General features: G+C 49.7%; 1 protein-coding gene across 1 annotated transcript; it reads right to left on the reverse strand.

Moving 5' to 3' along the window:
* Positions 1-10,980: 10,980 nt before the first annotated feature.
* On the reverse strand, positions 10,981-12,018 carry LOC125756515 (uncharacterized). Its single transcript, XM_049411367.1, has one exon. The coding sequence runs from the start codon at positions 11,918-11,920 to the stop codon at positions 11,072-11,074; it is 849 nt and encodes a 282-aa protein (XP_049267324.1). The 5' UTR covers positions 11,921-12,018; the 3' UTR covers positions 10,981-11,071.
* Positions 12,019-12,871: the final 853 nt, after the last annotated feature.

The raw sequence follows: 12,871 nt of genomic DNA on the forward strand, positions 1-12,871 counted from the left end.
CACGCTTCAAAAGTTCCATCCCATAAACAGTATGGTGGTTCACAGATTGTTGTATATAAGAACTGTTTATATGAAATATTTTCTAGGTTATCACTTGTATTTTGTTTGGTACGTATTATGCAACACAAGTTACGTGATACATTTTTTATGGTATCGTCTTGCTCGCCGTGATTTTCTTTGGTACCCTTGTCGTTTTGCATACTATAGTTGCCATATGTTCTAGCCGTGTGCGGTATCACCTACTCATCTAACACTTTCGAGACAATTTACTTCTTACTTTTCACTAATTATTGACTGCTACGTTTATTAGGTGTTCTCTTATATATTTGATCAGTTTCTTTTTATTATTCGTGTTTGGTATCTATAAGGAAGCATGTGTTATTCTTGCCTCTTTATCTACCTTTGCCCTTCCCTCTGTACGAGCTAACTTGGGGGTATAATAAATGAAGCGCAAGGAAATAGATTTCCTTTAATGAAAACGCGAGCTTGTCCAGTTGTTCTGCTTTACATCGAATTTTACACAATGGTATGCACCGATTAACCCACTCAGGTTGCTCTGGCCGTGGATGGATGGATGGATGAAAGAACTTTATTGAGGTCCAATGGGTCGTGCTAGTTTCCTAGCCCGAAGCGGGCCGCTCCCACGTTGGGACCAAGGAGGTTTAAAGTTGGGACCGAAAGACCTAGCCTTTCGGCCGCTTCGCGGGCCCGTTCGACTGCCCATAATTGTCCCTCTAATGTCGGACTGCGCAGAGCTGCGTCCCACCGCTCTTCAGTGTTTTCCTTGTCGCTGCGTAACGCGGAGCAACGCCAGAGCATATGAGTGAGATCTATGGTTTCGTGGCATGTTTACGTTGGCACGATGCTGCCGCCATTTATGCCCGGTATAACGCGCATATTTACAGCAAATTAGTACCTTTCTGCTTTACATATAATAGATTTCGACATGCGCGTCATGTGCACATTGTTTCATGCGCCTCTCCCTACTTATTGGGCCGTCTTTCCACTCTTTCATTTAAACAGACGGCGTGTGTTTTGTCTTGCTGCCTGCATGTCTACCTTTTTTTACCGTGCACCCATGCCAACGTAAATTCGTTCAAGCACAATAAACATTGTCTACTCAACAAAAGCAAACGGGAATACCAAGAAAGGAAAGATAATATAATTTAGATGGTATAACCTGATAAAGCGAACTGAATACGAATTAAATGAACTAATGAAAATCGTGATATCGTTTACTCTATGGCCGACCTTGGAACCGGAATCTCACTCCAGGACGATGTCTTTTCTCGATGCAATAAGCAATGCTGTCGAAAGTTGTAATAATGTTGCTCGTCAGCAATTAACAGTTGCGTGTTGGCGCGCCTATCTATGCGTGAATGAACGAACCGCAAGTGCAGTCCTGAGTACGCTTTAAGCCGTTCTTGATCAGTTCAGACGCCCGTGAAAACATACACCCAGCTCTGAAATATATCGCACAGCCTATCACTATGCGGTGTCATTATTAATATATCGTTTTTTTAAAGATTACGTACCCTCATTCCCTCGCTGCCGATCGGTAGGTAGCCGACGTATGGTAGCCTGAGAATATGGTTTTCAAAAGCTGCTAATGGAGATGACAGCCGGTGCTAAATTTGCCGTAAAGGAAGCACTTGCGATTCGGTCGCTGGGTCACGAGCGTATCAAGGAATGGCGTATTATGATTCCAGCATTGCCTCTCTAGCGCATTATTTTTTTCCGGTTTTGCTATTGGTTTGGCGCATGCCCACGTAAATAATTTCAATTAGAGCGAAATAATCGGAGCTAATCTGTCTTTTCCTGTATATTCAGTGAATACTGCGTCACAGAGGGATTATTAAGACCGAAAATTCTAGTTCTGGCAGATTTTTTTGTTTAAGTTAAGCAGATGCAAGCATGACAGTTATGCTAATTATTTGCTTATGTATTGGAAGTAATCAGCGCAAACACAACATATTGTTAGCCTCTGGAAACCTTAACTGTGAGGCGAACGAAGGGTGATCGTTGCTAAAGGTCTGCATTCCGGCTACTTAACAGATCGCTACAAGTGCGGCAGTCAACTGCATTTTTTAAAGCGCACTAAGCATGATATATCATGTCAAGTTTCTCTCATAGCCAACAAGTGGCTTTCTGTTCGCAAGCTCAGAGAGTACTTGTCGTTTCCTTGTCTTTCAGACAGACTGATCAAACTATTCACACAATGAAACTCCTGACGGTAAAATGCACGGCATAGCCGTCAGAGGCACTACATAAAAACCAGAAAAGACGAAACGACGTCTTGAGGCACTACTGCTTGGAACGATCGAATGAAGCGTTAACCTTTAGAAACGAGGCATTACCGCGGTATTACAACTGTGAACTGTTATTTAAGAAACTGCGACGTGAGTTGGAGGGCGTATAAGTGGTTCCTCAATGCGCAGTTTTGTGCGTCCCCTCGATGAATCACCTGTGCGCGTGAATTAATTAGGACCTTCAAACACATGCTAACGAGATGCTGACACGAAGGTCTTGTGTTCGGTTTCGGCCGACACCAGATGGTCGAAGTTCCCGGAGCCCTTCACTACGGAGTGCCTCGTGATCATGTCGTGGTTCTGGCGCGCATAAAACCCCAGATATTATTGTTAACCTATGTTAACTAATATGGACTGGAAAACGAGCCTTTGGTTCGTTATCTTGCGCTCTCGTTTCAAATACATCTTTTTTTTTTCCCCGGCTTTTACAGCTGTTCCAGTGGGTATGAATGTGGGCGTATGTGCATGTGCATGTGCGAATTGTGCGCGTATGCACGTATGATACGCAGGCAATGCTTTCGCAGATGCAAGCCTCCAGCAAAATCTCTCACAAACACTGCGTTCTGAGCGGTCTGGCGTATAGCCTAGAGTGTGCACGCAATATAAGCTCTTCTTGACGCCTGACCTCAGTGGCATATAACCCAGAAGCCGAGCGCCAGATAACGATAAGGCTTAAGTGTTGATACTATTGAACTAAAGTAGGCGCCACCTCAAGTACACTATGCGATAACTCCGAGCTGTCGAATTGTACTCTTTTGTATAACTTCTTGCCTAATGCGTGCCTTTTTATTTTATTTTTATTTCCCCGGGCAAAAATATCTGCCATTTACACCCATGTACGAGAAGCCTTGTGCCGAGTATGGCATTCCCGCAGGTTTGCTTTTCAGCGATGCTTTATGTCACTGGGCACCGCTTTGCGAAAGCAGCCGACCAAGGAAAGCATGAGGGATATTAATCGTTGTCTTTAACGGCAGTGTAGTCATTATGACGTAAGTTGAAATGAATTAAAGTGGACCAAGGCTCACCGTTCTGTCGGTGGGATCCGAAACCACATTCTTCGAATTACGCGTCCGTATTGAATTTACGTCATAATTTACTACACCACAGTGTATTGCGACGAGCTATTCGAGCAGCGTGCGTATTTTTGCCGCATTCTCCGTTCCGCCACACTGTAGTGACCGGTGGTGAGTAGTGGGGGTTTGGCCACTCTCTTTGGCACGTGCGTTTCTGTGGCCCGCGTACACTTGATTTTTAGTGGAACAGTTGTAGATACTGGGATAGTGTGTCCCATTTATGTGGCTCATACCTGGGCTACAGGGACAACCTGCCTTCGGAAATCTTTTTCGCCCAGGCATGCACTATCAGGCTTTCATCCACGCCCTGGATGGATATGTTCCTCTTTCTGAGAAACTATGTTCTGCTCGTCTCGCTCGGGCAACCAGGCAAGCGCACGGCGTTTTGATCAGCGGCCCAGTTATATACGAACACATCACTATAAACTAGCGTTGCACGCAGAGTGAAAGACGAGTAAAAAAATGTAAATCGTTAAAAACCATTAGCGCTCGACGCGCTTGCGGACAGGACCCGCATCAGTACAGCACGATATATGTTACATAACTGCATACAAAATGCCACATAATTGCAACCGTATATATTAAAAAAAAAGCGAGAGAGAAAGAGAAAAGAGGGACAAAGGAAAGACAGGGAGGTTAACCAGAAGCAGTCTCCGGTTTGCTACCCTGCACGTGGGAAGGGGAAAGGGGATGTGAAAGAATGGAAGAGAAGAAGGAGAGTTTGTGACGACAGCACGCGACAAAATACAACAACAAAAATTGGCCGCGTATCTGCGTGCTTCGCTGCAAATGTCGTGTAAAGACGATAGAAGAGGCGCTGTGTGAGATATGGACGCCATCTGGCAATACGTCGGGAAACATGAGTGCTGTGTTGCGTGCTGGTAGTCCCGGCGCAGCAGCAGGCGAAGACCGGCGGTGACCAACGCGACCGGCGGGGACGCCAGCCAGCCCGAAAACGCGGTTTGGCGCGAAGCGCTAAAGCAGAGAAACGTCCGCACTCAACGAGTACTCTCCGCACACTCTTTTATTTACACGTCGCCTGGGTAAAACAGGAACGCCAGAGTGGCGCCCACAACCGGCAGCCTGAAGGCCGCCCACAACGCTGCTTTTTCATTTTTGAAATATTTTTTTTTCACCTTCTTGGCCTTCTCAAAACTAAAGTTTTTCAACACCAACCCATGGCATTCGTACAGTGCAATACAGAACCGAAACCGAAACACAACAATGAGCTCCTGCGAAGGGCACGGAGGAAGGCAAATTTCAGCGCAGTCGCATTTTCAGCTTTGTTGAAACAGCGCTCACTAGACGACGACGAAGTAAAAGAAGGCACAGGACAGGCAGCGCCTGTCCTGTGCCTTCTTTTACTTCGTCGTCGTCTAGTGAGCGCTGTTTCAACAAAGATGAACGCATACCAACTCGCTCAAGCTTCCATTCTATGCATTTTCAGCGCAGCTTAAGAAACTAGGGTCCTTAAAATTACGTATGTATGCATTTTCTATTAAAGGAACACGCCACCTAATACTTACCTAGTGATGCTGCACCTCAGATATGCATGATATTTACTTTTTGATCGACAACGTTCACAAGTATGAACAGCCGTACCAGTTCAAGACGGCTGGCCCTTGGGCAAGTGGTTCAACTTTGGCCGAGTGGCTGAATCGAGTGACGTGCCGACAAACAGAAAGACAGACAGACACCGAGGCCGTGACTCTGCCCCTCTGCGACCAGTTACTTCAGGCTTCGTGGAGGACCCCCTGGATACAGCCCCCCGGCCCCGTCTAGGAGTTCGCCCAGATCGACCGCCCGGGCTCCACAGCGTTTCGCCGTGGGTGCCAGGGCTCGGCCCTGGCTTCTGATGGCCTTTGCCGCACCTCCGCCCAAGGCGCACTGTTTCATCCTCAATGCGCCTGAGGGCAGCACTGTTGATGACGTCATCGACGCGCTTGAAGCAGTGACCGGACCTGCCGGTATCAAGTCCCTCCAGCATATGGGAGGAGTAAAGTTTAGCGCTGCCGCCTCAAGTGAGAACGCAGCCACGAAACTGAAGAGCCGGGGCGCTATTCTACTGAATGGCGAATCGGTGCCCCTTGTCAGCATTGGTCCCGAAATTGTCCACGTGTCAGTCTTCCGAGTGCCACTGTGGGTCGGAGACGCAGCCCTTGCGTCAGCGCTCTCGGCCTACGGGAACGTACAACAAGTCCATGAGCCAGCCTTCAAGGGACGCCCGGGAGTGGGTACAGGCATCCGAGTGGCTCGTGTGGAGATGAAGAAGCCCATTCCGAATTTCCTGTCCGTCCAAGGCCACACGGTAATGTGCGATTACCGGGGCGTGAAAAAGGTGTGCTCAAGGTGCCGCCTGGCTGGACACATCGGGAAAGACTGCGCTACCCCTAGGTGCACACGGTGCGGCGTCTTTGGCCACACCACGGATGGATGTACGGAGCCCTGCCGTAGGTGCGGGGGGAACCACGCCACCGTTGACTGCGTCCGTCCGAGGTCCTTCGCAGCGGCGGCGGCAGGAGAGCAGGAAGGCATAGACTCCTTGTCAACACCAATGGGCTCCCACGGGGAACAGGCACCTTTGGAGGAGGCCAGCAATGAGGTCGTGGCATCAGATGCCGAATCGCAGGGGGACATCGCAGATCTTCCTCACCATTCGGGGGCGAAGTCAACAGCACACCAGACTCAGCGCGAGACAGAAGAGGATACATCGTCGGAGACATGTGGGGACCTCAGCTCTCCGAGACCCGGGGCCACGGCTGCACTTCCCAGCGGGGGACACGAGGACACCAGCTCCGACGCTGGGAGTTCTACAGGTAGCGCTGATGCACCACGGTCATCCATGGGACGTGGCACAAGAGCAGCGACACGGACTGACGCCCCCTTCACCGGCCTAGAGAAGATCAACTCCCGAGCGGGCGGACTCACTGCCCAGACCCGTAGGATGAACCTCTCGAACCCTCTTCACAAAATCACGGGCCCTGTCGCCGCAGCGAGTTCCGGAGACTGCGCCATGGACGTCGAGAGACAGGCCGTGAAGCGCGTCCACCCATCCGTCAACGGATTCTGAAGGCGTATTAGAGAGTAAGCCACAAAAACTTTCTAACGCTCTGGCGCAGTCAGAGCATACACCCCCGTAGACATCAAGGCTCAGACATTTTTCACCCCTATTTTTCATTGGTTCCTGAGTATCCGCCTATGCTAACCCAACAATGGCTACGGTACATTTTATCTCTTTAAATGTTAGGGGTTTTTCGGAACCTAGACAAGCAGCGGGAAGTTATAAACTTTGCAAGAGCACGGCGTGCAGACATTCTTTTTCTTCAAGAAAGTAATTTCAGATCTCCATATGACGTTCAATCCTTTTGCTCCCGTTTTGGTGTTGAGGCCTTTTTTTCTCTAACAGATTCCTTTATGTGTGGAGTCGGAGTGGTGTTTCTTACGCCAGTTTTTCGACGAGGAGCTCATTGTCATTTTGGCTTTGATGGTCGCACACTAGCTGTGGACTTCAATCTTCATGGCCGGCGTGTAAGAGCACTCGTAATCTACGCTCCGGCTCAGCGGTCGAATACCGCCGAGTTTTTTCATTCCCTTGATACGTTTCTGTTCGACAATTATCCCACCTTTTTGGTAGGGGATTTTAACTGTGTCGAGGATCCATACAGAGATGTAAGTGGACGCAGACAGGGTAGGCCATACAGCGGAGCCCGTGCACTGAAACAGCTTATTCGCAACTTCAAGCTCAAGACGCATGGGTCGATACGCATGGAGATGAGTTTATTGCAACGTGGCAACGAGGTTCCAATATGAGCCGACTGGACCGCTTTTACTTCCCCGAAGTATTAGCCGCCCATGTCATTAGTTGTGAAGTTTTAAATTTTCCGCCAGATGTACCGCGCATCACTGATCATTACCCAGTGTCAGTGAAGTTGCGTTTTCATCAGCCAGCCTCACTTATGAACCAATGGAAAATGGATACAACGCTTGTACATGATCCAGAGAGTGTAGCAGCCTTACGCATTACACTGGAACGTGTGTGTGATTGCTCACCAGCACCATGTGACTGGGATACTTTGAAGGACGGCTGGCGAGCTGAACTAATTAAGGCAGGCCGTGAGAGAAAAACGCGCTTAACGAATGAGATAAATGACACACTTCGAAAGCTCGTATTGTGCGAAGAGGCGAAACGCTTACGTTCACAATGCAAGATTATTTGAATCAGTTGAAGGCGCGTTACGAACTCTTGCTCCGCCTGAGCTCACGTACTGCAGCGCAGTCGTATGTCAACGGTAGGCCTATTACAGATCCCGCTGTCCTTCGGAGGGTCCGCCACGGCTCCCTAGAAGAACGAGCACAAGTTCCGTTCGTTGAGCTGCCTAGTGGTGCACAGTCTGATCGAGCAGAAGACATAATGACCGTTTTTAAAGCTCATTTTTCGAACTTGTTCACCGCAGAGGACCCAAGCACAGAGGACCACAGCATAGCTATCCGCGAGTTCTGTTCGGGAATCTCTTGTATACCAGAAGAGTACCGCGATAGTTTATGCTGTCCGGTAACACTTGAAGAACTACGCCTTGTGCTTCAGCAAATGAACGCCTCTGCCGCAGCTGGCCCTGATGGGCTACCACTCATTTTTTACAAGACGTTCTTTGGTGTAATACATGACCACCTATTGTCGATGCTTAACATGCTTCTTGCTGATGGGATTAGACCAGAAACGTTTCGACAGAGCAGAGTCATACTCCTTCTAAAGAGCGGTGGTGAGCCGTCTGACCCAAAGGCATGGAGACCCATTTCCTTATTGAACTCTGACTATAAAATATTAGCTGCTATTCTAGCGCATCGTATAACAACTGTTCTTCCTGAAATAATCAGCAATGTACAAACATGCTGTGTTCCAGGTCGTACGATTTTTTCTTCACTTGCTTTGACCCGTGATTTGTTCACGTTTGCTACGAGAACACAAGTGTCTGGCGTATTCGTCTCCCTAGATCAGGAAAAAGCGTTCGACAGGGTTGAGCGAAATTATCTTTTTGCAGTGTTGGAATGCTTTGGTTTTCCAACACGCTTAGTAGAAGTTCTTCGTCTACTCTATACCGACCTGGAAGCTTGCCTTGTAGTCAATGGTCACACAACTGAGCCCATCGCCGTGAGCCGAGGCATACGACAAGGTTGCCCCCTCTCCGCACTTCTTTTTGTACTCTGTCTAGAACCACTGCTGGAACAGATCAACAGATGCAAATTAATACGAGGATTCCCTCTCCCGGGTCAGGGAGAGGTGAAAGTGGCAGCTTATGCTGATGATGTTTCACTCTTTATTAGAAATATTGACAGCTACAGGGCATTTCTGCAACTCTTCCACACCTACAGTCGCCTGTCTGGTGCGCGCCTCAATCCAGATAAAAGTAAGGCAATGCGCTTCGGAACGTTCACCGAAGAGTTTCCCGATGGGGTCCACTGGGTAGATGGAGTAAAAGTCCTGGGAGTCACCTTCCTTGCTTCGGGTGAAGTAGCCCGTACTACCTGGAATGAAATTAAGCGCAAAGTAGATAAGCGAATTGAGATCGCCAGGTCTTTTCACTTACCCTTTAGTGAACGAGCATACCTCATCAAGACCAGCATAACAGCGTCCCTCTTCTATGTAGCCAAAATTGCACGTCCACCTCGACGAGTTTTGCAGAGGGTAGCCACTGCATGTGGCTCCTTCTTTTGGGATGGTAATGCAGAAAGCGTTGCCAGAGCCCTGGTTCGCCTGCCGACAAAAATGGGGGGTTTCAGCATTCCCGACTTTGAGATTATGTGTCGCGTGTTAGCCCTGAGAAGCACATGGGAACTCATCTCAGATGTGACTTACCGTGGCCGTGAGCTTACAAAGTATCTGCTGGGAACTTCGCGACGATTCTTTGGATTAGCAGACGAGACGGGACCGGCGGCGGAGCAGCCACCGGCGTATTATACGTACGTTGTGAAATCGTTGCATCTATTGCAAGATAAGTTGCCAGACTGTGAATTGAATGAAATGACTCCCACAGAAATCTGTGAATACATTGCCCTGAAAAGCTTAGACGATGACCAGCGCAGGAAGTGCCGCAGAAGAAGGCGTAGGTCCATGATAACCACGTCCCTTCCAGCTGAAGTCCGAGACTTCACCTGGCTAAGAGAATGGCAGGCGTTACCAACGGCCGACCGCCTTGCGGCGTGGGGTGTGGCGCCCTCCGCCTCATGCCCGCAATGTGGCCGGACGGAAACACTAAATCATGTTCTCCACGAATGTCCTGTGGCACGCACTTTCTGGCGCTTGGTGACCAGCATATTTCATGTTAGTATGCAATGGCAATCGCGCCATAGAACCATTTTTGTTGAACTATTGATGTGTGTTGGTGCTTTTGTGCTATGGAAGCGGAGGGGATTGGCACACCTGCGGGGACGCCCGCAGAGGGCCATGTTTCCTCTGCTGCATCGCTTAAGGGCCTTGGTGTTAACACATCTGAACGAAGAACTAGTCATCTTGAGGGAAGAAGCTTTCCTCCAGCGCTGGTCAACACGATTTATTATTGTTAGAAAGAATAAGGTGTCCATGCCTTTCCTTCCTTACTGAGAAGGTGGGCCAGTGTTTGTACTTATACTTGCAAATAGTATGTTCTATGCAAAATCGTTATCCTTTCTATGAAACGTACGTACATCTGCACGTAGATGTCATTGTGCAAATTTGAAATTTTGTTTGCAGGTACAAACAGTGTTCATTGTACATATGCATGTATATTGTTGTATACTATGAATGTCCTGAGTACATAATTGTATGAAATGAATAAGTCTTCTGTAATGTAGAACACTTTCGGAAAATAAAATTCTCTTAAAAGACAGACCAAAATTTCTGCGTTTAAGTTCCCCAAGAAAGACTATCGTCTTTAATAGCAACCGGGCGTCACCCAATGCAAATTACCGTTTAAAGATTCCAACCCATTACAAAGGGCTGAGCCATAATTCTTCATCGTCATCAGTCGTCGCGTCAACAAAGTGCACATAATGCCTTACAGACGTGTAGCTGGTGCCTCGCTTGTCCGCAGAAGGACGAATAATGTATTAGTAGGTGCTTCCCAATTTCACAAAAATTGTGATTTATGGCGTAGTGGGTACCTTTCTAGTGTACTTGTATTGTAGCCCCAAGAGAGCTTAACGGGCTCTAGAAACGCCGCTCTTCCAGCTTTCGCTGTGAATGTGCTGCGGTTTCAGCGCAGGCCTGGCGTTTTTTATTGTTTAATCACGCACAGGAGAAATCTCACACAAGCACTACCTTGGAGGTCAAAATCCAGTGCCTATATATACGGGGTGGTCAGTGAACGGTAGTGCAGCGCCAGCAGTCGGTTTTTTCAATCAAGAAACTCGCTAGCAGACGCTGCCTCCGTCGGCCTCGCGAGGCGGGAGAGAGGAGGGGGACTAGAGCACGCATCTGCAACGCAGCGAGGCGAGAGAGAGAGGGGGGGGACTTTACCGATTGGCGCTTGCCCATTGCCGATCGGGCGAGGTGGCTGCCTACGCCCCTGGTTAAAGCGTCTCGATACCAGCGAAAAACACTGGCCGCGATAACATCGGGAGGGAGGAAAAAACTTTATTAGAGGTATATACAGGGAGTAAGCGCGAGGTGGCCCGGAGGGGGCCACCCCTCACAAGCACTAGGTGGGCTCCTCATTACAGGAGCCCATTGGCGATCGCCGCGACTCGAGCTCGGTCGACCAGGGCCTTCTGGCTCGCCAGGTCGGAGCAGCCGAGCAGGGCTGCCTCCCAGTCCTCCCGGGTGGGGTGTGGTTTTGGGGCGAGGTTCGGGGTTGACTGGCATGCCCACACCATGTGGTAGACATCCGAAGACTTCTCCTCACAGTATGGGCATTTTCCTGTACAGGCCGGATCAAAATGTTTTAAAACTGCCGGGCACAGCAGCGTTTTGGTGTAAAGGCGGAGGAGTGTGCGTTCCTCCACCTTTGTAAGGCCCTTACAGGGTTTAGGATAAATTGCGTGGCCGAATTGATAGAACTCAGTAATTTCTCGATACGTTAAGGCCCGATTGGGTTCGGGATCCATTTCGGAAGGGTCTGAAGGCGTTGCCCGGAGAGTGAGCGCGCGGGCAGCGGCGTCTGCCGTTTCGTTGCCTTCGAGGCCCATATGAGCTGGAGCCCATATGATCATCCGGGACGCGGGGGCCCCGACGTAATTGCTATCTTGCAGGATGCGATACGCAAGGTGAGGAGCGTACCCCTGTTCAATATTTCTGCAGGCCCCTCTCGAGTAGGTAATGACGACGCGCGAGTCCTGGTCTGCGGCAGCTAGCGCGATGGCGACCTCCTCCGCATGTGTTATATTTTGTGCCCTGAATGTTAGGCCGTTCACTGCGACGTTTTGGTGGACGACTGCAGCCGTGTACCAACCCCCATGGTGAGGACCGGAGGCGTCCACGTAAAAGATACCGTGTTTGTTCCCATAGTGGCGAGCCAGTGCCTCCGCCCGCGCAAGGCGCCTGCCACTGTGGTCGTCACGTGTCATGTTGGCCGGAAGAGGGCGCACGTGCAGGGCGTATCTCCAGACTTCTGGGATGCGTACGCGCTCTTCCGTCAATGTTGGGTGGTGGATGTGTAGTCGGGCTAATAAGCGGCGTCCCGACGTCGTTTTTGAAAGTCTTGTGTATTGGTTGGTCAAGTGTGCCTCCCGCAGCTCTGCGAAAGTGTTGACCATCCCCAGGCCCATAAGGCGCTGGTTGGACGTGGTTATCGGGAGATCGAGGGCACGCTTGTACATCTTCCTGAGAATCACCTCAAGGGCGTTCTCATTAAACTTGCGCAGGTGTAGGTAAGGAGCCGAGTAGAGGACTCGACTGGTCACGAATGCATGCGCCAGCCGCAAGGCGTCTTTGCAACGTAACCCCCCGCGTTTGTTGGAAACCCGGCGGACCATCCGGCCCACCTGGTCCCCCACCTTACGCAATTTGTCCAATGTTGTGTCTGCTCTGCGATGTTTGTGTATAAACAGACCCAGTACTCGGATCTCATCGTGTTCTGGGACGGGTCCGCTTTTTAAGGACAATTCAATTTTGGTAGTGCACTTTGGCGAGGGGCGGATGTGCACAAATTCCTATTTAGTCGGGGAGCATTGAAGGCCGCAGCGGCGGGCGTAGGCGTCCACGATCTCCGCCGCTTGCTGCAGGTTGGCTTCAGTATCTCCTACCGATCCGTGTTTAGCCCAGATGGTAATGTCGTCAGCATACAGCGCGTGCTGTATCCCTTCAACATTCTCCAGCTGAGCCGGGAGTTTCATCATTGCCAGATTGAATAGTAGGGGTGAGAGTACCGCGCCCTGCGGGGTACCTCTCGTGCCTAATTGATAGGGGCCGTGTTCTTCATCTTGTATCCGGATATACGACTGCCGGTCAGAGAGAAATTGCCTAATGTACTGAAACGTGTTGTGTCCACAGTTTGTTTGGGAGAGGTGCGTCAGAAT

This window comes from Rhipicephalus sanguineus, unplaced genomic scaffold (genome assembly GCF_013339695.2).
Source record: "Rhipicephalus sanguineus isolate Rsan-2018 unplaced genomic scaffold, BIME_Rsan_1.4 Seq1107, whole genome shotgun sequence".
In the NCBI taxonomy this organism is placed as follows: Eukaryota; Metazoa; Arthropoda; class Arachnida; order Ixodida; family Ixodidae; genus Rhipicephalus; species Rhipicephalus sanguineus.

What these genes read in the sequence shown, in the direction of transcription:
- LOC125756515 (XM_049411367.1), bottom strand. Translation starts at nt 11,920, where the DNA reads ATGACACGTGACGACCACAGTGGCAGGCGCCTTGCGCGGGCGGAGGCA.